The sequence below is a fragment of the Phyllobates terribilis genome, unplaced genomic scaffold, assembly GCF_046119375.1.
Source record: "Phyllobates terribilis strain yellow unplaced genomic scaffold, ASM4611937v1 Scaffold_3__8_contigs__length_932513732, whole genome shotgun sequence".
In the NCBI taxonomy this organism is placed as follows: Eukaryota; Metazoa; Chordata; class Amphibia; order Anura; family Dendrobatidae; genus Phyllobates; species Phyllobates terribilis.
In genome coordinates this window covers 413,284,081-413,311,288 of record NW_027362763.1, presented here as the reverse complement: position 1 = coordinate 413,311,288, position 27,208 = coordinate 413,284,081, and the positions used below count along the sequence as shown (strand labels likewise).

The 27,208-nt window shown below is 41.5% G+C and overlaps 1 protein-coding gene across 3 annotated transcripts in view; it reads right to left on the bottom strand.

Moving 5' to 3' along the window:
• The window catches only part of TTK (TTK protein kinase), a 58,790-nt gene that overhangs the window by 10,150 nt on the left and 21,432 nt on the right, over positions 1–27,208 (bottom strand). For all 3 annotated transcript variants that reach the window (XM_073675612.1, XM_073675611.1, XM_073675613.1), the window contains 11 exons: positions 23,966–24,089; positions 23,276–23,469; positions 16,790–16,923; positions 15,181–15,304; positions 14,917–15,009; positions 14,402–14,559; positions 14,175–14,326; positions 10,016–10,140; positions 9,144–9,224; positions 8,286–8,462; positions 1,821–1,911 (listed from right to left, as the gene is read on the bottom strand). In XM_073675612.1, the coding sequence (XP_073531713.1) occupies positions 1,821–1,911; positions 8,286–8,462; positions 9,144–9,224; positions 10,016–10,140; positions 14,175–14,326; positions 14,402–14,559; positions 14,917–15,009; positions 15,181–15,304; positions 16,790–16,923; positions 23,276–23,469; positions 23,966–24,089 (1,453 nt within the window). The remainder of the gene's footprint in view (positions 1–1,820; positions 1,912–8,285; positions 8,463–9,143; positions 9,225–10,015; positions 10,141–14,174; positions 14,327–14,401; positions 14,560–14,916; positions 15,010–15,180; positions 15,305–16,789; positions 16,924–23,275; positions 23,470–23,965; positions 24,090–27,208) is intronic.

Here is a 27,208-nt window from a genome sequence, read left to right as displayed (position 1 = left end):
ATATTTCCTTTTAAACGATGAAGAAAAGGAACCTCTCCTCAAGTTTCTTCCATTCTCTTCTGACGAAGGCTTGGATCTTTTCATTAACAGGGAAAGTCTGACACCCCCCCCAGTACCGCCATCCGATGATGAAGTAGAAGAGGAATCCTAAGACACGTATTCACCCTTTGACCTATTGGATTCGTCCGATTGTGGGGATGATCTCCTAGACTTCCTAACTTTCCTACCCCTTTCTTCCTCCCCATGAGTTGGGGACTTTAGGGTTTTCTTGACCTCAGCACTAATGATGAATCTTAATTCTGAGGCAAAGTTAGGGGATTCTTCACAAACAGTCTGTTCAATGCAGGATTGACAGAGTCTTTTCTGCAAAGATCTGGGCAACCCTTCTTTACAGAGTGCAACATCCCTGTGATTAGACTTCATTATACACTTCCTAGGTTTTCACTGATAATAACATAACAAGAGATGCCCCATTACAAAGTGAACTTTCACAAAAATCACTTAACAATCAGAAGTTATCAAGGGTACCAGATTTGGAGGAGGAATCATATCACCAACAGATCCCCTCTGGAGGCTGTGGATTTATCCATTCTCTCAAGAGCCACCTTACTGGAGCTGTGGCTTTGCTGACTGGTCCTACTGTCACTCTTGGTGCCACACCTCTCAGGGGAGCGATTACCACTGCCACTGATGTTGCTGCTTCCACTCAACATGCTCCTGCTGGTGCTCCCGCTGCTGCTTCATAACTGTTGGAGGGACTGTAAAGAACCCACTTTGCCGGCAGTCTAATTGCATTTTAAATGCAGGACCTGCCAAACAATGAAAAAATAACCTCTGGGTCAATATCACTGACACACTCGTCATCATGGCATGCGCGCCTAGCGCATGCGCACACTCGGGATGCGCTGCAGCCGGCCAAAGACAGAGAATGGCGCCGCTACTTGCGCCTGCACGACAGTCAAGTCCCCCTGGATCCCACTGCAGCGTTTGAAGGATCCCTGCACCAACTGCCACACCTGGGTAGATCTTATCATTTTCATCCAGTACTGCCGAGCCAAACGAAGATTCCCCAGTCAAGGATCGGAAACCAACTGATGCGTGAGCGCGGTCCTGCCTTTTCATCCTGTAGCTTTCCAGTACTTGAAGGGTGAATCCCCTCTCTTACGTGGTGTGGTCATGAGTGAGGAAAAAAAAAAAAAAAAGAAGGAGGAGCCACTGCACCCCCTTCATTGTTTGTTTATACTGCCACAGTGTCCCACATACAATTGTATCCGTGCCCGATACTGCAGCTCAGTCCTGTTAGTTAAATGTGACCAGGCTGCTGTGAGCTGCAGTGCCACATGGACAGGCACAACCAAATAGTTTTCTATTCCCAGATTGCTGCTGGTTTCTGGAAAGCAGTGCATTATGGGTGCTCAGGTGACAGTTACACAACTAAAGCGGAGCTGCTCGGTAACACGTCTGGCAGGGGCGCAGATAAAACACAGTGTTCCCAACAGCAATCAGCAGATTTCTGAAGGCACCAATAGCTTATGTAGATAACTGAGAGACGTCGTCGTTTAAGAGCAGAATTGTAAGTTTCACCAATAAATCTTAATTGATTATCTGTAGTGTGTTAACCATTAAATACCGCTGGTTACAGATTAGCCCACACCCTACAATTATGTATTCTGTACCCAGGGCACCTTCATTCCAGTGGCAGACAAAAATGTGGTCAGATAACATGGCAGTGGGGTACAAGAGATAACCGCTGCGCGATCATTTACTGCAGGTCAGCTAGTAACAGGCCTGACGTAAACCAGCACAAGTCCTGCACATACCTGTATGTGTATGAGTCTGGATCTGCACGTATGGATGGCCCAGCAACTCTGCAATGGATATTCGGGCCTTGGGATTTCTCACTAAACATTTCTTTAGAAAAAAAAAAAGTGGTCGTGAGAATTTTAACATTATATACTTAAATTTGAGACGTAAAATAAAATCAGCGAGATTTGGCAGTTTTGGGTAAGATATATTATACGTATGTATGTATGCGCATATACAAATATGCATACACACACACGCATATATATACCGGATTCAGCATAATTGAGTACACCGCCTTTAAAAAGTAAGATTGTAATCAATATCTCACTGGACACTAGAACAATTTCCAAAATTGGGACAAAACTGTTTCATAGAGCATACTTTAACCCATAACATGAAAGTACATAATAGAACTTTCATTTTGAAATCTTCAGCCTTACGCAAATATGTTAATGCAAAAATGATTACACTCCACATAAACTGCTACATCTAGTATTTTGTATGACCTTCATGAATTTTAAGGATAATACCAAGTTTTCTATGCATGGAATAAAAAAAGTTGGCCACATATTGCAACACCTATCCTTTTCCGTTCTTTAAAGGGGTTTTCCACTACTAGTATAACCCCTTCTTAAACTAAAATGTTCTGCCCCGATCAAATAAACAAATCTATACTCGCCTCTTGTGCCAGCTCTGTTCCAGTGGTGTCATTCCACCGCATCACAGCCCACGAGACCGCGAGTGCCGACATCACTGGAACAGAGCTGGCACAAGAGGAGAGTATAGGTTTGTTTATTTTATTTGTTATTTTATCGGGCCGAACATTTAGTTTAAGAAGGGGTTAAACCCTTTAACCCCTTCCCGACCAAGCAGTATATATACACATCATGGCGATCGCCCGCACACAGGGGGCTGTGCGTGGGCAATCGCCACCGGGTGTCAGATGATTCTGACAGCTGACACCCAGGACCCAGTGCCAGGAGTGGTACCCGCACCGCTCCCGGCACTTTAACCCACTAAATGCTGCGATCGCAGCATTTAGTGTGCAGGCAGAGGGAAGAAAGCCCCTCTGCCCTTGGATTGGAGACCCTGCGACGTCATCGCAAAGTCCCGATCATTGCCATGGTGACCCGATGTCGTCATGACGACATCTGGGCCACCAGAGCTAGAAAAGTTGCTAAATAATGCGCAGTAAGTGATCTAGCAACTTTGTGTGTCAGTGCAGCCCTGAGAGTTTATAAGGCATAGGAATGCTCCTGTGTCCCTCCAGAGTCTCGCTGTGTGGCTAAGCAGCCACATATGGGGTATTGCCAAATTCAGCAGAAATTGTGGGACTCATTTTGTTGCCATTTTTACCCATTTACCAGAGTGAAAATGTAAAATCTGAGGCCAAAACAAAATTTGGGTGGTAAAAATGTAATTTTTTTTTTTCACTGCCCAATTGTATAAAATTCTGTGACCCACCTCTGGTGACAATATGATCACTGCACCCGTAGATGGATTCATTGAGTGGCGTAGTTTGTAAAATGGGGTCACTTATGGTGGGTCTGCTGTTCTGGCACTTCAAGGGCTCTGCCAATGTGACACGGCACCCTCAAATCAGTCCAGCAAAATCTGAACTCGAATATGGCACTTCTCCTCAAAGCTTGGCACTGTGCCTCAAAAGTAGTTTTCGACCACATATGGGCTATCGGCGTACACAGGAAAAATTGTACAACACAATTTGGGGTCCATTTTCTCCAGCTATCCTCGTGAAAATGAAAAAAATGAGGGGCTAAAACAACATTTTTGTGGGAAAAATATATATTTTTTTCATTTTCACAGATCCAAATTGTAAAATTCTGTGAAGCACCTGTGGGTTCAACGTGCTCACCACACATCTAAATAAATTCCTTGAGGGATCTAGTTTCCAAAATGGGGTCACTTGTGGGTGTTTTCCACTGTTTAGGCACATCAGGGGCTCTCCAAACGCGATAAAACACCCGCAGACCATTCCATCAAAAGTCTGTGTTCGAAAACGTCACTCCTTCCTTTCTGAGCCCTGTCGTGCGCCCAAACAATAATTTTCCCCCACATATGGGGTATCTACGTGCTCAGGAGAAATTGCAAAACAAATTTTGGGGTCCATTTTCTCTTGTGACTCCTTTGAATATAAAAATTTGAGGCTAAAAACTGAGAAAAATGTTCTTTTTTTCACGGCTTTATGTTATAAACTTCTGTGAAGCCCTTGGGGGTTCAAGATGCTCCCCACACATCTAGACAAGTTCCCTGAGGGGTCTTCCACTGTTTAGGCACATCAGGGGCTCCCCAAACGTGACATGGCGTCCGCTCATTATTCCAGCAAATTTTGTATTCAAAAAGTCAAATGGCGCTCCTTCCCTTCTAAGCCCTGCCGTGCGCCCAAACAGTAGTACTCCATCACATATTGGGTATCGGCTTACTCAGGAGAAATTGCATAACAAATTTTGGTGTCCATTTGTTCCTGTTACCTTTACAAAAATGCTAAAAAACTGGGTCTAAAATAAAATTTTTCTGAAAAATAGTTAGGTTTATTTTTTCCTTCCACATTTTAAAAGTTCCTGTGAAGCACTTGAAGGGTTAATAAACGTCTTGAACGTGGTTTTAAGCACCTTGGGTGCAGTTTTTAGAATGGTGTCATTTTTGGGTATTTTCTGTCATATAGACCCCTCAAAGTCACTTCAAAAGTGATGTGGTCCCTAAAAAAATGTTTTTGTTAATTTTATTGGAAGAAAGAGAAATCGCTGGTAAACAAAAAAAAATTTACGTTTCCAAAATTGTGCTGCTGTAAAGATTGCTAGATTTCTAAAACTTAACATGGACAAAACAGAATTCATCATATTTCCGCCATCTCACTCAACCCCCCCAACTGACCTATCGACGTCAATGGCTGTTAACTCTCCCCAGTCCCGCAAGCTCGCTGCCTTGGGGTAACCCTGGACTCTGAACTCTCCTTCAAACCACATATCCAAGCCCTTTCTACTTCCTGCCGACTCCAACTTAAACATATCTCCTGGATCCACACATTTCTCAACCATGAATCTGCAAAAACACTAGATCATGCCCTCATCATCTCCAGCCTTCACTATTGCAACCTCCAGCTCTGTGGCCTCCCTTCCAACACTCTCGCACCCCTCCAATCTATCCTAAACTCCGCTGCCCGACTAATCAACCTGTCCCCCCGCTATTCCCCGGCCTCTCCTCTCTGTCAATCTCTTCACTGGCTCCCCATTACCCAGAGACTCCAGTTCAAAACCCTAACAATGGCATATAAAGCCATTCACAAACTGTCTCCTCCATATATCTCTGACCTAGTCTCCCAATACATACCCACACGCAACCTCCGATCCTCAAAGGACCTCCTTCTCTACTCCCCCCTGATCCCCTCTTTCCACAATCGCATACAAGATTTCTCCCGTGCATCCCCCCTACTCTGGAACTCTCTACCCCAACATATCAGACTCTCTCCTACCGTGGAAACCTTCAAAAGGAACCTGAAGACCCACCTCTTCCGACAAGTGTACAACCTGCAGTAACAACTGCTCCGCCATACCGCGGCACGACCAGCCCTACCCTCACCCATCCCTTGTAGAGTGTGAGCCCTCGCGGGCAGGGTCCTCCCTCCTCCTGTACCTGTTGCCATCACGTTTTGTTCAAGATTATTGTAATTGTTTTCGCTATGTATACCGCTTTCTCACATGTAAAGTGCCATGGAATAAATGCCGCTATAATTATAATAAATAAGTAGACAGGTGGGAAATGTTATTAACTATTTTGTGTGACATAACCCTCTGATTTAAAGGCATAAAAATTGAAAGTTTGAAAATTGCTAAATTTTCACAAAATTTCCATTTTAACAAATAAACCAAAGTCATATCGAAGAACTTTTACCAGCATCATGAAGTACAATATGTAAAGAAAAAAACAATCTCAGAATCAGGTGAAGCGTTCCAGAGTTATTAACTCAAAGTGACAATGGGCAGAATTGTAAGATTTGGCCCGGTCATGAAGGTGAAAACAGGCTCGGGGGTTAAGAACAACCTCATTTAGATCCTGGATGCTGGATGTAGAGTGAGGATCTTCAGAATTTGCATAGGTGTTCGGTTGGGTTCAGATCAGGAGACATACTTGGCCACTGAATCACTTTCACCCTGAACGTCTTTAGAAATGCAACAGTGGCCTTGGATGTGTGTTTTGGATCATTGGTCAGGTTGTAAAAGTGCATGTCTACCAAGGAGTGATGGCAGCATCTTTCAATATAGAGCAGTACATCTGAAATCATCAATAAAATGTAGCTTCCTTACACTCGTCACTTTTGCTACTGTATTCTAGCTGAAAAGTAAAGCTTTGCTGATCTTGTAACCTTCATCTTTGTGTAAATAAATTATTTTCTTTCATAGGTCTTTTGACATTTCTCTTCCATGTGGTTCTATTGCTGACAGCATGAAATGGAAAGGGGTTTCTTTAAGTATTGTCCTTTTATAGTCAACTGTCTGCTGGACACCGGTTTAATGAACAATTACACTTACCTGTGGTTGAATTACTCTTAATAAGAATTTTATAGTCTAAACGCTAGCTTTGCTCCTAAAACTTTTATTGGGGTGTACTCCTTTTTGCAACATGATTGGTGAATTAATCTGTTAGGAAAATTACTTTATTGGAATAAAATGTTGCAGTTTGCCTTCTGTATTCTCTGTGTTACACTATTGCGGACTGCAGAATGAGTTCACTGAGAATCCCTCGGTGAACTCATTCGGACAGTCCAATAGGAGACTTAGTAACTTATATATTTTTTTTAAACTCCTGTCAATTGATTTATGACCACAGACCACAAAAGGTAATTGTGTAGGGAAACAAATAACCTGTAAGAGCCAAAAGGTGCAACATTTGTAATGAAACTGAATTGAAAAAAAAACTATTTTAGCCCTAAATGCACGCATTTATTTAAAAAAAAAAAAATGCATGAAAAGACTTTATCTGATAGATTTTGCCGCATATTTTACTACTGCTAAATAACATTTATGAAGTCTGCACAATTTCCACAACAGAAAGAGCAAGCGGAGGATTTAAAAAAGAACAAAAAACACCTGGAAAGTGTCAGCAGCAGGTCAAAAACATCAGTATAATCATATTCACTAGTCTTGTACTGTAATCTGCAGCAAATCCACTGTCAATGTGGCAGGAATAAAATCCACTATTGATCTATGGCACATGTGGATTTTGCTGTCAATTTCCAGAGGAAAATTTCTGTCACGTGTGGATTTACACTTAGATCAGGGCTATTACACATGACCAGCAGCAAAATGCATATAAATTACATACTGTATAAATTACTGATTTTTTTTATTTATTTTCAGTTTGCATGTGAGTAAAACAAACCACAAGATTTGCCCTTAAAAGGGTTGCCCATTACTCGGACAACCCTTTATCAACTGCAATATTCCCCTTCTGGAATACAAGCCTGTTGACACCCGAGTGGTCGACACAGTCTCCCGCGATGTTCTTATGTCACGTCAGCCCTGCAGCCAATCAGTAGCCATTGTACTCTCACTTCCTTCAGACGAAGCTGACATCTGGAGGAAGTCCGAGAACAGCAGCAGTTGTCACTTCTTCCAGATGTCAGTTTCGTCTGAAGGAAGCGAGAGTGAAGCTGCCCAACAATGGCTGCAGGTCTCATATGCCATAACTAGTGATGAGCGAGTATGCTCGGGCGAGTACGGAGTATCTTCAGCGTACTCGGTGATATGTTTTAATCACTCCCGTGTGCATGATTTGCGACTGTTTGATAGCTTTAATACATGTGAGGAATGCTTGCTTCTTAATCATTCCTCACATGTATTAAAGCTGTCAAACAGTCGCAAATCATGCACACGGGAGTGATTCAAACAGATCACTGAGTACACTGAAGATACTCGGTACTCGCCCGAGCATACTCGCCAAAAGAGTTAACCTAACATACTCGCTCATCACTAGCCATAACATCACATGAGCCCTGGGGAGACTTGGCACCAATGTCGCTGGAACAGTGCAGAAGGGGAACACAGGATGTTTTTATTTTAGGAGGAATATCAATTGAGGAGGGGTTGTCTGATTAGTGGACAACCCCTTTAAGTATTTAGAAAATTTCATGATATTGGCTGCTCCATTTACACTGCAAGATTATTGAGAACGGCTTCTAAGAAGGTTCCCAGTCTGACAATCAGGTGAAGTGATCTTCACAAAATGATCATGCACAGTTTTAGCCTATGTGCACTGAATCCTTAATTACAGATTGTTCAGTGCGCCTCTGAAGACAGATCAGTCAGCGTAAACAGGATATTAAATGACTACCGACAGGTAAACATGTAGCTGATCGGCGGCTGTTTAGTGCCACCGATCGGTTCTTGGAAACGTTCCTTTACACTATTAAATTGTTTGGAGTACCGGCTGCCTTAACTTGCAAGACATGAGAGAAATCTTACTCTGAGTACGTCCTGAAGGTCCCTCTCTGGTATATCCGGTATTTCTATTACATAACTGGGGTCCAAGATTGCATGGAGCTTTGTGATCTGATTAGTAATATGCTGGAATGGGGTCTTCCCATAGGTCATGCAGTAAAGTATACATCCCAGAGACCACACATCTCCTTTGGGACTTATCTAGAAGAAACAAAAACAAGTATTCATGTCACGGGGAATATATTCAGAAATTGTACTGTAGGACTGTACTATTGTAGATAATAGAACTTCTGAAGATAATATGCTTAGTCCTGCTTTCACATGTACTCGGCCAGTGCCATCTATAGGACACCAACCAGAAGCACAGATCCACTGGTGTTACCGAGCGATACTGGATCACATCCTATAAGTCTATGATGTGGACAGTAAATTCAGGGGTGATGAAACCTCATTAATCATTTCACAATTGAAGACCCTCGTCTGAATAGATTATGTGCACCTCTGCTCCATCCATTGTTAATGGGAGTGCCGTAGACCAGCCAAGCACAGCGCTCTGCTATCTCTGCAGTCCCAATCAGGATGAATGGAGCAGATGTGTACATATGCTCTGCCTTCGCACCCTTCAGGTGGGGCTCTTCAGGGGCTTCTCAGGATCAGCAGGGGTCCCAGCCTTTGGACTCCTAGCGATCGGGAACTTATCCTTTGTCCTATGGACAGGGGATAACTTTCAAACTTGGCAGAATCACTATAAATAGTTTGAAGACATGCGCCTGATTTTTACACAAACTCGCTATCCTAGATTTACCCTTATGAGCAAAATAAATAATTACATAATCAACTAGGATCTAAATATACACTGTCCCAATGATAGGCAGGTTTTACCTTTGACCTAGGCCTTCCATTATCTCCAAATGATGTGGTATCTTTGATGGCCTCAGGCGGCATGTAATTTATTGTGCCCACCTAAATGGAAGAAAAATATAAAAAGAAAAATCAATGAAAAGCCAACTATGCTATAATAACTGACTTTCTTGCAAAATTTAAAAAAAAATATGAATTTGTCAATTTACTACTGACAATATTTAACACTTTCCCACCCAAGCGATTTTCTGGATTTTTGCTCTTCCATATTGTTCCTCCCTGCTAATGTTAGTGACTGATGATGGTTGTAAAACAGCCGTCATTTGCCATCTATGATGCAGGATCAACCCCAGAGCCTGCATCAAAGACAGGGGCCCAACATTGGACGTACCAGCACGGTCCAATGTTGGGGAATGGTTAAGCAAATTCTAGTGTCCCTGTTACGCATCAACCTACTTAAACTTCCCCGATTGTAACATGAAATATGTACTGTACAGTATTACACCAAAGCAATAAGACTTCTTATTAAAGGAGAACAGCAGGCTTGTTTAAATCTGTATCTAAAAAATGCCCAAGTACCGTTTCGCAACCAAAAATATTTTTTGCCATATCCAAGTAAGAAGTATAATTGAATTGTGAGGGTACAACTGCTAAGACCCCACATTGATTGCTGTAGATCACACTTGCTTTACTTGGATACAGGTCAGTTCAAGGACAATTATAGGTGGACCTGGTGTCTAGAGGAAAGCCAAGCTTGGATAACATGATCTAATAGTGGCCCAGCAGTCATAGAGCTATTGATTTTATTGCTGCTAAGACTATATCAAAGTTTAGCCATGGAAATGTAAAACATCTAAATATTAAAACTGAAATGCAATATTCAGTATAAATACCTGAGAGTCTTTCACAATGCTGGTTAGATCTGGGTGTATTTGGTTTGCAATGCCAAAGTCTATCAGCTTAAGCATCCCATCAACAATCAAGAAGTTTGCCGGCTTCAGATCACTGTGAACAATACCTAGAAGATAAACAGTATGCGTGTTAAAATCCAGCCAAACCTAATAAAAAAAACAAGGGTAGACTTCTAAAATCTGTAAAATAATTTACGTTCCTTTATTATTATTATTATTATTATTAGCAGCCCAGTGGCTCAGTGGTTAGCATCGCTGACTTGCAGTGATGCGGTAACGCATTCCAGTCTAATCAAGAACTACATATGTAAGAATTTTTTTCGTTTCTCCCTGTGTTGGAGTGTTTTTGTTTTTTTTTGAGTAAATTATTATTTCCTCACACCCAAGTGGGCACTGTGGAATAAGAACCTAGATGCAGACACTGAATCCTGCTTAATGCACAACTCTCCCCAAGGATTTCCAATCTGCACTCCTAGTCTCTTGTGTGAAAAACGTACAAGACAAATGTTTATTCTTGCTAATAAAGGGCCTTAAAAGAATCTGTCACCTGGTTGTTGCCACCTATTCTGAGGCACTGAAAACAGCAGGGAGTACATATCTGATCCCCTTGCTACATATATACATACACACATCTATATGTACAGTACAGACCAAAAGTTTGGACACACCTTCTCATTTAGGCTATGTGCCCACGATGCAGAAATGCTCAGGATTTTTTCCTGAGCGTTTCTGCATCTCCCTGGCAGAAAAAAACGCATGCGGATTGTACATGCAGATTGTACATGCAGATTGTACATGCGTTTTCCTGCCAGGGACATGCGGATGTGAAGCGTTCTTCACTTGCATTTCCGCATGCGGATTGACAAGCGCTTTCCAAGCGATTTTAGCATCACTTGGAAAGTGCTTGTGACAACTAGGTCACACTATATAAATCCATACAAATGGCATGGATTTATATAGTGTGACCCGAGAGAGTGGTTAAAAATAAAAAAATAAATATATACTTACCCTCCGATGGCCCGCGCTGACTTGTTTCGCTCGGTCCCGGCTGCCGGCAGCGGTGAATTGAAAGACCTGCCGACGTCAGCGTCGCGTGACCCGTCAAATGACTATGACGTCAGCGCAGGTCCTTCAATCCACTGCAAAGTGCCGGGAAGCAAGTTGGAGCGCAGCGGGGGCCGCCGGAAGGTAAATATACATTTATTTTTTATTTTATTCTTTTTTTATAGATTTTTTAATGTTTCCTGGGTGTGGATGAGACTCTCCTCTCTTCCACACCCGGGTACCATCCGCACATTAGAACGCGCCAATTAAGCAAGTACAGATGCAGTCTTGCGGAATTGGTGCGTTCTAATGCAAGTCAATGGCGGCGAAAACGCAGCACTTCCACAAAATAATTGGTAGTGCTGCGTTTTTTTCCGCAATTATAATCCGCAGTGGAAATTTCCGCAGCATGTACACAGCACATGCGGATTATCATTGGGGAACATGGCAGGCCTTCTACCAAGCGTTTTTAATGCGTTTCCGCAGCTGCAAAACCTCTGCAGAAACACATTAAAAACGCATCGTGGGCACACAGCCTTAAAGATTTTTCTGTATTTTCATGACTATGAAAATTGTACATTCACACTGAAGGCATCAAAACTATGAATTAACACATGTGGAATTATATACTTAACAAAAAAGTGTGAAACAACTGAAAATATGTCTTATATTCTAGGTTCTTCAAAGTAGCCACCTTTTGCTTTGATGACTGCTTTGCACACTCTTGGCATTATCTTGATGAGCTTCAAGAGGTAGTCACCGGAAATGGTTTTCACTTCACAGGTGTGCCCTGTCAGGTTTAATAAGTGGGATTTCTTGCCTTATAAATGGGGTTGGGTCCATCAGTTGTGTTGTGCAGAAGTCAGGTGGATACACAGCTGATAGTCCTACTGAATAGACTGTTAGAATTTGTATTATGGCAAGAAAAAAAGCAGCTAAGTAAACAAAAACGAGTGGCCATCATTACTTTAAGAAATGAAGGTCAGTCAATGCGAAAAATTGGGAAAACTTTGAAAGTGTCCCCAAGTGCAGTTGCAAAAACCATCAAGCGCTACAAAGAAACTGGCTCACATGAGGACCGCCCCAGGAAAGGAAGACCAAGAGTCACCTCTGCTTCTGAGGATAAGTTTATCCGAGTCACCAGCCTCAGAAATCGCAGGTTAACAGCAGCTCAGATTAGAGACCAGGTCAATGCCACACAGAGTTCTAGCAGCAGACACATCTCTTCAACAACTGTTAAGAGGAGACTTTGTGCAGCAGGTCTTCATGATAAAATAGCTGCTAGGAAACCACTGCTAAGGACAGGCAACAAGCAGAAGAGACAAGTTTGGGCTAAAGAACACAAGGAATGGACATTAGACCAGTGGAAATCTGTGCTTTGGTCTGATGAGTCCGAATTTGAGATCTTTGGTTCCAACCACCGTGTCTTTGTGCGATGCAGAAAAGATAAACGGATGGACTATACATGCCTGGTTCCCACCGTGAAGCATGGAGGAGGAGGTGTGATGGTGCATTGCTGGTGATACTGTTGGGGATTTATTCAAAATTGAAGGCATACTGAACCAGCATGGCTACCGCAGCATCTTGCAGAGGCATGCTATTCCATCCGGCTTGCGTTTAGTTGGACCATCATTTATTTTTCAACAGGACAATGACCCCAAACACAACTCCAGGCTGTGTAAGGGCTATTTGACCAAGAAGGAGAGTGATGGGGTGCTACGCCAGATGACCTGGCCTCCACAGTCACCAGACCTGAACATAATCGAGATGGTTTGGGGTGAGCTGGACCGCAGAGTGAAGGCAAAAGGGCCAACAAGTGCTAAGCATCTCTGGGAACTCCTTCAAGATTGTAGAAAGACGATTTCCGGTGACTACCTCTTGAAGCTCATCAAGAGAATGCCAAGAGTGTGCAAAGCAGTCATCAAAGCAAAAGGTGGCTACTTTGAAGAACCTAGAATATAAGACATATTTTCAGTTGTTTCACACTTTTTTGTTAACTATATAATTCCACATGTGTTAATTCATAGTTTTGATGCCTTCAGTGTGAATGTACAATTTTCATAGTCACAAAAATACAGAAAAATCTTTAAATGAGAAGGTGTGTCCAAACTTTTGGTCTGTACTGTATATATATTTATTACATATATATCATGTCACAGGTGACCAGGCCACACATTATTTTGCAGAGACCCTCCTCGCTATTTGATGGAAACCTTCTACTACAACTGACTAGGACTAACCATCCCTAAATCATGGAAACCGAGAAGAGCCCCATCCTTCACAGAGAGGCTCAGAGTTTTTTTTATATATCACAGATGGAGGAATTTCTATCCGGGGTTAAATTCTTCAGTACCTTGCAGTACGTACTTTGCAATCTGGGACAGTCTGCCTGCCAGCTAAATAAACACTTTCTAATACTCTCCTTTGGAAGTTTTTTGTACTGTCTTCTGTTGCACTCCATGATTTAAGTTTTGCTGAAAATGCCATGAAATGTTTTGTTTGTGATGTTCAGATGGTGTTAATAAAGTCAGAATGATCCATAAATGACATTGATCATGGTTTTAAATATTAGCCATGTAAAGGACTCACAGAACTTGATAGTATGAGTGGTGTTCTCAACGCTAAAAGATATCTCCTACCCAAGAACGGGGGCTATGAAGAGCCCTGGCTGAATGAAGCGGAGGCCGATCATTCCTAATGGGAGGGCCAGAGATTGCCAATCTCTGGCCCTCCAAAGACATATCGATAGGGAATTTAGATTGTGAGCCCCAATGGGGACAGCAATGATAATGTATGTAAAGCTCTGCGGAATATGTTGGCGCTATATAAAAAATAAAGATTATTATTGCCAAGCGCAGCGCTCCTATTAGAATGAATATGGAGAGGAATCATGCATGATTGACTTCTACTTCATTCTGCTGGGCACTCTTCAGAGCCTCGGTTCTCACAATCTTTGGGGTCCATGGTGGTCAGACCCCCAGCGATTAGGAAAGTTATCTCCCATTCTTTGGATAGGAGATGTGTGTTCTCAAGCGTGAACCTCTTTACACAGAAATGCCTGCACAAGGGTTTCCTAGAGCTGCAGAAAACTACCTACCATGTTGGTGTATTGTATGGACAGCTTCTAACATGTTCTTCCAGTAACTCTTTCTTTCCCATGGATTAATCGTCTTCTTCTTCCTGAGCCAAGTATTAAGGTCAATGTTTCCACACTCCATCACCATGTAGATGTATTGCTTGGTTATTTCACTGAAGAACGACAGCTATAAGTGTTTACAGCTTTTGATTAGATCTGGTCCTTATTAATAGTAGAGGAATACTTACTAGTCATACAGACGAATGATTTTATCGCTGTGTTGCTGAAGTTTATTTAAATGGGAAATCTCATTCTGGTAGCTCTCGATAGTTTGTTTATCGGCTTCCTCTAGGTTCACATACTTTATTGCATACAGGTGTTTCTTGTCATCCATGACTTGAAAAACCTGTGACACAAGACATGATAATTATATACACACAATTATAAAAATAATTGGAAGACAAAACAGGTTCATGTAGAATTTCTCCTGTAGTCACTTCATATTTACACAGATCCAGCTACAATATTAACAAAATATGTTGTCTCCAATATCAGGAAGTCAGGGATAAAGCAGTGCTGGAACAGTACTAGGTACTAACACCTATTGCAGCAGCTCCATACAATAAAGGAGATTCAGGCTAAGCAACTTGGGCATTGACATTTATTGTCACTTGGCACAATTAAACACCAAGTACAGGTCCCCTGGGGGCATCCTTGTGAGAAGCATGCGCGCTTTATTCATTTGTTGAACGACAGTTTTTACCTTACTAGATCCACCAGTGCCGATTTGTTTCAATACTGCGTACACCCGGCCTTTCACAACAATGCACTCACTGGATGGGATAGGGGTAGCAATCTACAAAAGAATCAAGGCAAACGTTCCAGGAAAGTAACTGAAGATGTGAAGAGGCGCAGAGCGAGGCGCGCAAAAGAGCGATAACGAGAAAAAAGGCAGACAAAGATCAACAAAGAGACACACACATACTGTATATTTAATATACTGTGTATTAGAAATCTGTTATACTACCGGAAAAGGATGCAAATGGGAATTAGCTGGGGTATGTGGAAGATAGCTGGAACGGCGGTTGTCACATGGCGTAGACATCAGCGATAGTGGTCCTAAAGAACTTTTCACCACAGGAGTACGAAAACTAAAACAGGTATAACCAAAACACTTTTAGAGTTCATTCATGTTGAAATTAGGGATATGTAATATTACCTAAAAATAGAGGCAAACTTATCAACGCTGTCTAATTGTTACACAAAAAAAGCTTAGAACAGAAAGTTGTAAAATATGTCAGCTTTATTAAATTGCATGAACCACTATAAGTAAGCAGGAAGAAAATTCCAAGTGGGTTGAAATTGCAAAAAAGTGCAATTCCACAATTGTTTTTAATTTACCATGTTCACTATATGGTAAAACTGACCTGGCAATACGATTCTCCAGGTCAGTACAAGTACGCAGATACCAAACATGTGTAGTTTTTTGGGGTTTTTTTTTATTTGAGTGGTGAAAAAAAATTCAGAAATTTGTAAAATTGTAAAGTGGTGTAAAATTCGTAAAAAAAAATAAAAATAAAAAAAATAATTCACTTGTGTCGCCATTTTTAGAGACCCGTGATGTTTTTATTTATGATGCTTGATTGCCTCTTATTACATTTTATTGCATTATTGTAAACCCAGAAATCTGACGTTTTTATTTTTTTTTTTGTTACGCCGTTTACCGATTGGATTAATTTTATTTATATTTTGATAGATCAGACATTTCTAAACGCAGCAATAACAAATGTGCATTTTTTAATGGTTTTATTTTCAAATAAGGCAAAACGGGGGTGGGGGGTTTGAACTTGTGGAGTACCTTTTTTCCATATATTTTAAAAAACTTTTTCCCCCACACTTTTTACTGGATTTAATCGTCCCTTTAAGGGACTCAAAGATGTGAGGTGTATTTAAATGATTGGCATCGCCATGAAGCACCGAGTGGCAGGACTTGGTTTGAACAGTCATTCTTTGCTGACCGAGTCCCTTTAACTCTGCTGCCCAACTAATCTACAAGCTACCGCTCCGCAAATCCCTTCATTGGCTCCCAACTCCCCAATGTATCCATTTAAAACTACGCTCACTGATCTACAAAGCCGTCAATCTGTCGCCCCCATATATTTCCGAACTAATTTCCCAATACCTTCCTTCCCAGTTGTAACCTCAGGTTCTCCCAAGACCGCTGCATCTCCTCCATACACTTGTACGTTCGTCAACTAATTGCCTCCAAGACTTCTCCCGAGTGTCTCCCATCCTATGAAATTATGTACCTCAACACATCTGATTATCTGCCACAATCAGAACTTTCAGACAGAACTTGAAAACCCATTTCTTCAAGAAAGCTTACAGCCTGCACTGACCCCCACTGCCACCTCACCACCACTAGAGCTGCCACAACCCCTAATCTACTGTCTCCTTTCCCATCATCCTGTAGACTAAGTCCACAAGGGCAGGGCCCTCTCCTCTCTGTACCAGTCTGCCATTATTACTTTAATCCCCATGTTTTATATTTGCATCCTGTACATAATCCCTTCTCATGTATAGCACAATGGAATCAATGATGCTCTAAAAATAAATTATAATATGGACACATTTACCAGTTCATGTAATCTTCCTGTGGTTTGGCAGGAGTGCCACATACTAATGCAGGATCATTCTTTAGAAATGGCCCAGGTGGAGATGCTCGTTTGGACAAAGGATAAGCACTTGGCTCGATACTCATTCTTTTTCCCTAAAAGGTGACAGATATTTATGTGATCAATTACCTTACTGACATATGAGAACCACAAATAGATTCCCTTTTAAAGAGTAAACCTGTCAGTAGGGTAAACCCTCCTAAGTCGTCTATATGGCTTGTAGGTCATAAGAAGCTGAATGAAGGGAAACCTTAATATCTGCGATCTGAGGTCTTATTCCAGAAATATCCATGTTTTTCTTGTAAATGAGCTGTTCAGGGCTATGGGTCGGACACTGATCTACCTGAGAATCTGCCTCCAGAACTTTTTTTAAATTAAAGGAAATGTTACCATTGTGACACATGTAGATCTGGTCAGTCATCACATTTCACATTGGTGACACCTCCTTATTCCCTGGAGGGAGACATTGGATCACAGATACCAATGTACAGTGGGTACGGAAAGTATTCAGATCCCTTTAAATTTTTAACTCTTTGTTTCATTGCAGCCATTTGGTAAATTCTAAAAAGTTCATTTTTTCTCATTAATGTTCAATCTGCACCCCATCTTGACTGAAAAAGAACAAATGTAGAAATTTTTTTTTATTACAAAAGAAAACAACTGAAATATCACATGGTCATAAGTATTCAGACCCTTTGCTCAGACACTCATATTTAAGTCACATGCTGTCCATTTCTTTGTGATCCTCCTTGAGATGGTTCTACTTCTTCATTGGAGTCCAGCTGTGTTTAATTAAACTGATAGGACTTGATTTGGAAAGGCACACACCTGTCTATATAAGACCTGACAGCTCACAGTGCATGTCAGACCAAATGAGAATCATGAGCTCAAAGGAACTGCCCAAGGAGCTCAGAGACAGAATTGAGGTAAGGCACAGATCTGGCCAAGGTTACAAAAGAATTTCTGCATTACTCAAGGTTTCTAAGAGCACAGTGGCCTCCATAATCCTTAAATGGAAGAAGTTTGGGACCACGATAAGTCTTCCTAGACCTGGCCGTCCAGCCAAACTGTGCAATCGTGGGAGAAGAGCCTTGGTAAGAGAGGTAAAGAAGAACCCCAAGATCACTGTGGCTGAGCTCCAGAGATGCAGTAGGGAGATGGGAGAAAGTTCCACAAAGTCAACTATCACTGCAGCCCTCCACCAGTCGGGCCTTTATGTCAGAGGAGCCCGACGGAAGCCTCTCCTCAGTGCAAGACATATGAAAGCCCGCACAGAGTTTGCTCAAAAACACATGAAGGACTCCCAGACTTTGAGAAATAAGATTCTCTGATCTGATGAGACAAAGATAGAACTTTTTGGTGATAATTCTAAGCGGTATGTGTGGAGAAAACCAGGCACTGCTCATCACCTGCCCAATACAATCCCAACAGTGAAACAAGGTGGTGGCAGCATCATGCTATGGGGGTATTTTTCAGCTGCAGGGACAGGACGACTGGTTGCAATTGAAGGAAACATGAATCCCGCCAAGCAGAGATATCCTGGATGAAAACCTCTTCCAGAGTGCTCTGGACCTCAGACTTGGCCGAAGGTTCACCTTCCAATAACCCTAAGCACACAGCTAAAATAACAAAGGAGTGGCTTCAGAACAAGTCTGTGACCAATCTTGACTGGCCCAGCCAGAGCCCTGACCTAAACCCAATTGAGCATCTCTGGAGAGACCTGAAAATGGCTGTAAACCAACATTAACCATCAATCTGACGGAACTGGAGAGGATCTGCAAGGAAGAATGGCAGAGGATCCCAAATCCAGGTGTGAAACACTTGCTGCATCATTCCCAAGAAGACTCATGGCTGTACTAGCTCAAAAGGGTGCTTCTACTCAATACTGAGCAAAGGGTCTGAATACTTATGACCATGTGATATTTCAGTTTTTCTTTTTTAATAAATTTGCAAAAAATTCTACATATCTTTTTTTTTCAGTCAAGATGGGGTGCAGAGTGTACTTTAATGAGAAAAAAATGAACTTTTTAGAATTTACCAAATGGCTGCAATGAAACAGAGTGAAAAATTTAAAGGGGTCTGAATACTTTCCGTACCCACGGTATCATTTAATTAAACTTCCTATCACCGACATCCGATACAGACTGCTTATGAGGATTGATCCTACTGACAGGTTCCCTTTAAAATGCTTTAATACAACCCTGTATGGCAGGGTACAGACCACAAGACATGGAATAGCCAAAAGCAGACATCCACAGTACAGTGTAAAACATCAACAGTTATCAGAAAAACTAAGTACACCCTCTTTGACTTATATAGTTTTATGTCTCATAAAAGAAGAAGGTCAACACAACCTCAGATGAAGAACACATAACAAATTACACAATGTCACTACTTATTCACCAAAATAGGTCTTAAAAGGGAGCTCTGGGCAGATAAAGCATTTATTTGTTAATACCTTGATAAACTATACAGCCGACATCCACTGAGCAGCTCATCATAGTATCTGCTATACATTGATGCTGGTTTTGCTTGTTGGGGCTTCCACCCCCTTTGGGGACTTTACGTCACAGATCAGAGGGCAGTGGCCGGCTCCTAGTGCAAGCCAGCTCCCTGATTGCATCTTCTTCCATCCAGTCCACAATCAGGGGGCTTGGCCAGCCTCTGCCACCTACAAGTCCTACGTATTGCTTTATGCCCAAACCGCTCTTCCACTTGGGATATGTCTGATAACGCACACCTTTTTTCTGATTCACAGGTGTCTCATCTTTCAGATGCACTCCCCCTTCCCGCTTTCCCTGCTGCAGCACAGATTAGGATGGTTTCTTTAGACTAAAGAGACATATCTGAATCAGAAGGTGTGAAATTGTATACAGTTACGAGGAATACCAAACTTCCATTTTTTATCGGGTGCCTGATAGAGGTAGAGGGGGGCACAGGAACCATGAGAGGAAGACACTGCAAGGAGAGGTCAGAAGAAAGGATGAGCGCAAGGCAGGACTGAAATGAGGGACATACTTTAATGTTTCAAAAAGGCTTGGTCGTGTGGTCCGTGAAGTCCTGGATCCATTTTACTCTCCATTTAACGCACCACTCTCTGGGAGTCAGCCAGTCGGCTCTGTGTACCTGGTTGCAGAGTGCGCCAAGCTATTTTTGTCTTTGTAGGACACAAAGCTAAAAAATGAGTAGCTGGACCTGCTGAGGATTTCTTTTTTTGCTATAAAAGGTGTATTCTTCGTGTCAGCCTCTTGGTGGCAGTAGATTTTACCTATGGGTCCCCCAATGAGTGGCGTGAAAAATAAAGTATATCCTTAGTGCTTGCATAGAAATTAAGCGGGTAAGTAGATGTCCGGTCCCGTGACCATCTCTATAAAAGCAGAAGAAGATTTGGCAGTTTGCTGGTCTGTAGATTTCAAGCACTAACACAGTGCCAAGGAGGAAAGACGTCAGCAATAACCTTAGAGAAACAATAGTTACTGCCCATAAATCTGTAAAAGGTCATAGGGTCATTTTCAAATAATTTGGATGTCCATCATTCTACAGTGAGAAAAATTATGTTTAAGAGGACAACATACAAGACAATTTACAATCTTCCTAAGAGTGGACATACCAGCAAAGTAACCCCAAGGTCAGACCGTGCAATGCTCAGAAAAATGAGTTAACATCTCTTCTAAAATTAAACTACTGTACACTCTTGGTTAGACTCTGGCAAGCACTACTGGTCAAGCTCCATGGAAAGTAGCTGTATGCTATGATAGATAAAAGCTCTCATTGCAGGAGAATGGCAGCAGAAAGAAAAAAAATCAAGCCATTTGAAAACGTTCTTATTTTCATGCTAACTAACTAAAGCAATTTTATAACTTGAACCCTTAACCCTTTAAAGCGCACCTGTCAGCAGGATTGTGCTCAGTAAACTATAGTCAGTGTCAGGTGGGCGACATTACACTGATTAAAATGATACCTTGGTGGATTAAATCCGTCCTGTGGTTCTTGTGTAATCTTTACTTTCAGTTTGGAGATAATGATATGCTTGTGCTTCGGGGCGGCCAGTGGGGGGCGCTCTAACTGGTGCTCTGCTTACATAATCATCTGTATGCTCTTATGACAGCTCACTGTGCCTTCACTGATCTTCCTCCTATATTACATAATGCATTTAGTAGTGCGGGGCTAGGTAAAATAGGAGGCAGGTCAGTGAAGGCACAGTGAGCTGGCATAAGAGGATACAGATGAATATGTAAGCAGAGCACCAGATAGAGCGCCCCCCACAGGCCGCCCCGAAGCACGGGCATATCATCTCCAAACTGAAAGTAAAGATTACACAACAACCAGTGGACAGATTTCATCAACCAAGGTATCATTTTAATCAATGTAATGTCGCCCAACTGACAATGTATGTAGTTTACTGAGCACAATCCTGCTGACAGGTGCACTTTAAGCAATATTGCTTAAGGAAAAGTGAGCCAAAATTCTTCCTGAACGAAAAAGAAAACAAAGTCATACAGAAAACGATTACTTCAAGTTTTGGCTGTTCAAAGTGATTTTTCAATCTTAAATAATACTCCTCAAAAAACTCTGCATGCGCATACTCTTAGAACCACTCAAAAACACTTGAAAGACTCTTCCCATTTGTTTCTACTGTAAAACCAACTTGCTCTTCATAAGCTCAGCGTTTTGAGTGTTTGTCTTCTGCTTCAGGTTTTGAAAAATGCCTGATGGGAGAAAAAGTGTAAGTCACTTCTTTGAAGCATCTACTGATGGGAAAGGCTCCATACTAGGCACTGTCCAACCAAAAGGCTGCAATAACCGCTTCAAGAAAGAAAAAACTGTCCAAAGACACTTGAAGATCGGCTTCAAGAAATGGAAAAACTCCTCCAAATGCTCCCAATGGAGTGTTTTCTAAAGCGGTTTCCACTAGAAAACAGAACATTTTTTAACCTGTGGCACACAGCCTAAAAGCAATTGATTCATGAGGGTGTATGTTAATTTTTTCACACATGGCTTCTGCATTTTGGCCAAGTTTTTCTTAATTAAATAATTTGTCATGTGTTGCTGTTCATCTGAGCATGTTATTACCCAAGAATAAGACCACCTAATGACCAGATTTTTTTTTTGTTATGTCCAGATACGTAAAACTATAGAATTCAAAGATAGTGCTCAGAGTTTTTCTTATGACTGTAACATATACTAGCTCCCCTCTTTCCTCATAATGTGTGGTAAAAGCACAGCATCACCAGATCTCTATACTATTATGTGGGTAACAGGGATCACAGCATTTACTGCCCTGTACTGAGAATAAACACCCTCCTGCGGACATGGCACTCAGATGCAATCTGTGCTTGTCCTACTAAATTGCGGGTCTTCAAAAGAGATGACCACCCGTCAATTTCCATGTAATAAGTTAAAACCATTGTTCACTTTATGCAACATAGTCATTTCCAAAGGCTATGCATCAAGAGTATTAACCCTATAAAGACAGTAAATATGATAAAGATTCATTGAAGAGGCTGTTTCATCACAAACATGATAGATTATAACAAATCCAATAGACGTGGGTCCCATGCATCAAATGAACGGAGGTCTCCCGATCCTCTCTCCCGACTGTCACAAGCGCCAGTCAGCGGTGTCAGCTCTGAAAATAGTCTAGCTAACTTGCTGTGATGCGACAACCCTTTTAAACTCTAATAGTCTGAAAAATATTAAGACACATTTAATACCATGTGTACACAGGAATCCTCCTATATTAAAGGGGTTGTCCACAAACCTGACAACCCCTTCTCAATTACTATATTTCCCTGTGTAAAATAGAGACAGCCTGCTACTCCCCTTTGCTGCCAATTCAGCGAGGTTGGTTATCCTGGGGTTTGTGTGACACTATTATGCCACGTGAGCCCAGCAGCCGCTTCGCTCTCACTTCATCTGAAGTAACTGACATTCGGAGAAAGTCAGAGTAGCAGCTCTAACTTATTCCAGGTGTCAGTTTTGTTCGAAGGAAGCAAAAGTGAAGCAGCCACTGACTGGCTGCAGGGCTCATGTTACATATGGGCACGACAATGCCCCACGAGCCCCGGGAGGCCAGGTACAGACATCGCTGGAACAGCGACCGCACTGGAGGAGAGTATAGACTATTTTTTATTTCACATGGCAAAAATTGCAATTGAGAAGGGGTAGTCAGAGTAGTGGACAACCCATTTACAGCATCAGATTTATGAATGAATAGAAATAAATAGAGTAAATAGTATATATCGTCACCTACCAGTCCTACAATGTCACTTTTGCCTGTCAGTCTACTAGAAGGCTTGGTGCAAAGCTCTACAATTACTCTCTGCACTTTAAAAAAGGTCCTACATAAAAACCTGCTATAGAAGAAAAACCCACAAATTGCACATATCTATTTACATCAAAGCATCCTAATTAGAAAGCGAAGAAAAAGGTTAAAAGGATAAGCACCTCTCCTTGGAAAAGATCACTGGGCACCTCAGGAACTTTCCATTTCCATTCTGTCTCCACATTTGTGGGTTTTGGGGGCTGAGTCTGCTTGAGGTTAACAAGGCTAGGAACTGTAGGAGAAAGTTCAGACTGTTGATTCATTTCTTGAGGGTTATACGGAGCTGTAGTAGAGTCTGTATCGTCCATATTTATATCTAAAAATATAAAGGGGAAAAAGACAAACATACATAACGTTAGCAGTATATTTTATATTATGAAAAATGGCCTCTTGTGCACTTCTCTGCCCAGCATAAGGAAACTCCCGACATGCATGCAGCCACAGAGATAGAGCTTCATGCCTCTTTGCATCCATGTTCGTATGCTGATCAATGAAGCCCAAAAAGGCACATTACTTAGCATATTCCACATTCTAGTAAAAGGGAGGGCTCAGCACCTGGACCCACATTTTTGACAGACAGGAGCTGTGAAATGAATGTGGTGTGTGATGTTTCCAGGCTAAACAACAACTAGACGAGATCTCTGGGCATTGCGGCTCAGCTAGAGAACTACATAGGATCTGAGAAAGCAGTGACAATACCAGCTAGTTTCTACAGAACCTTCAAATAGCCAAGAAACAAAAATCAAACAAAAACCTGTAACAATATTACTATATATAGGAAAAAAGAACAGAAAGAAAAAAAAAAAACTTGCCCTCATGTCTTCGGCCATGGGTGCTTGCATCCGCTCGCCTGATGATCACTGAAGAAGGAGTCTTCATCTCCAGACTGTTTTCTGTTGACAGCTGTAGACTACTGGGGCTAACACTGGAGGAAGACTAAGAAACAGACAATGGATAATTCAACGCCATTACAAGTAGAGAAAATGGAAGATTTTCCAACTATTTCAGCTAATATATAATCTGTGATGTAAAGCCATCCCCATTTTATTTCAGGTCAGAGCCGGTTAGCTGGGAACAGAGTATTGCACACAGATTCTCATCTGAAACCAGAGAAAGCGTAAAATTGCCCTTTACATCTGCCACTGGGGGAAACAAAGATTAGGCATGTCGGATTTCTCCGATTAAACGGCAGGCTTGTGCAAGAGGAGACAGGCAACCAACTAGACAGGGATCGAGATGGCATGAGCAGTAAACAACATTACTTCTAGAGAGAAGGGCAAATCAATTTAAGGAAGAAAAGAAAAATCCTATGGGTAAGATGCTCTGCTCCTGCCCATGGAAACATTTAAAGTTTTTTAGTCACCCAGTAACGTCTAATGGATATCTGTCACCAGGTTTTTGCCACCTAATATGAATGCAGCATGATGTAAGAGCAAATACATCACTGCAATCGGTGTATCAGGTATCAGTTTTGTTAAAATAACTTTTCTTTGCTGCAGATCTAGCAGTTCTCTGAATGCTGAGCTCTGTACGACCCCACCCCCACCACTGATTGGCAGCATTCTCCCCATATACAGTGTACACAGAAAGCTGCCAATCAGTGGTGGGTGTGGGGTTGAAGTGCATGGCAGTAGGTTTACTAGTCCTCTCTGATTTTATCAACACTACACTAAGATTGTGAGCCCTCGCGGGCAGGGTTCTCTCTCCTCCTGTCTGTACCAGTCAGCGACTTCTATGGTCTAAGAATATTGTACTTGTTTCTATAATGTATATCCTTTTTCACATGTAAAGCGCTATAATAATAAATAAATAATAAGAAGCCCAATAAGAGACACAGTGCTGGAATCAGGAACCCTGCCCCTACATTTTGCTGCTCTAAGATTATCTGTCTGGTGACAGATTCCCTTCAAGTATGATGCATATTTCAAATCAGTATTTCTAGGGACGCCATGGAAACCTTTGTTACTTTAAAGGGTTTTCCCACGAACAAAAGTTGATTTTAATTAATAGATTTTGGAATAATAATAATAAATTCCACAATTGGATGTGTTTAAATAAAATGTTCCTGTGCTGAGATAATCTTATACATGTTCCCCTGCTGTGTACTGTGTAATGGCTGTGTCTGACCTTGTACAGAACATGGTCTGATCATACCACAGCGCATAAAAATGCAATAAGAGATCAAAACACTATCTAATGCCAAATGGTATCAATATAAAGGACGCCTCAGGGTGCAAAAAAACAAGCTGAGGGGAGAAGTAGTCTTCTCAGCCAGCGTCTGTGCGCTGTGTTTAGAAAAAAAAAGAAAAAAAAAATCTATATTAAAATAAAAAACAACTTTTATTCTCACCTGTCCTCCCGATGTCCCACGGCGACCCAATCGTCCGGCGGTACACTGACGGGAGCGCAATCTCTCCCGGCATGTGCTGCTGGGACTGAGTTCACCAGAGTTAATCAGCTGAAGAGCTCCGGGACCTCACTTACAGCATCACTTTGTTTAGTGATGAAAAGGTGCCAATCAGACCCTTCCATTACTAAACCTAAGTAAATTAAAGAGTTAAATAAACACACACACACACGGCGTAAAACACTTTATTTGAAATACAACAGACACATTCTTAATTCATTTAAATTAACCAATATACTCACCCCAGGTCTGAAAGTAATCCAAGGCTTAAAGCGATGTCTCACATTTCTTTTTTCAAATATCTTTATTTAGCTCCAAAAAGCATTCATTGATGTACAAAAACTCGTCAAAAACCGCATCATAAACGTGGCAAAACGCAAGTTTTTTCTGCAACGTTTTTCCTGCCAAGAGATGCAGAAACCTTACGGAATTTTCTGCATTCAAATCCTGAACGTGCGCACATAGCCTAAGGCTTTAAGTATGGTATGGGGCAGCACTGAGTAATCAGTCTATCGGCTACCGTGTCTCCCTACGGGCATGTATGGCTCTTGTGTCATTAAAGAAAAACGGTCATCAGGATTTTATATCATGTGTATAAAGATGCTTCAACCCCTAACTGACACATTACGTACTGGCAGTTTCCCTGAGGTTTTTTTTTTGTCTAAAATACATATATGTGGTATCTCAATGTTTGTAAAAGTCTGATCGATCAAACTATAAAATTAAATTAACCTCTTCCGTCAATGGTGTAAGGAAAAAGAGGATTAAAATGCCAGAATATCAGTTTTTAGGTCGCCGTAACAGCGCATAAAAATGCAATAAGAGATCAAAACACTATCTAATGCCAAATGGTATCAATATAAAGGACGCCTCAGGGTGCCAAAAGACAAGCCCTCACACAACCCCAACACTCAAAAATTGAAAACATTATGGCTCTAGGAGAATGGCGACAATTTATTTTACAAAATAACTAAAAAAAAAAAAAAAAAAAAGGTCACCACTTTATAATAAAAAAAAAAATCTATGTATTTTTGGTATCACCATAATCATACTGACTTGGAAAAACATATTTTGTGGTCATTTTTACCGTATAGTGAACACTAATTAATAATAAAAAAAAATAACAACAATTGCGGGATTACACTTTTTCGACGCACTTGTAATTTCTTTCCTGCTTTCCAGTGTATTAGATAATAAAATGGATGGTGTGATTCAAAAGTACAACTTGCCCCGAAAAAAAAGCCCTAATGGTTATGTTGACAGAAAAATACAGTTATGGCAATTAGAAGAAAGGGAGAAAAAAAATGGAAGTTCAAAAACGAAAAATCAGCATGTTGGGTAGGTGTGAATGCTGAGTAAATCCTTGCTTTTCTTGTATGAATCCGTTTTGCTGTATTAGACAAATCTATAGTTGAAATTGAATGCTAATGAGTTGTAAATGCTGCGGGGGTGGGCTCTGCACTCACAGCTCTAATGTCTCTCCCTGTTCCCCACCTGCCTCCTGTCCCGGACTGACGTGGGACTCATGTTTGTGACCAGTCAGTCAGGGCAGGGGCGGGTGGGCAATGGGTGAGCGGCAGGAGAGCTATAAGGCCCACCCCAGCTGTACTTACAACTCATGAGCATACAATTTCAACTATGTATTTTT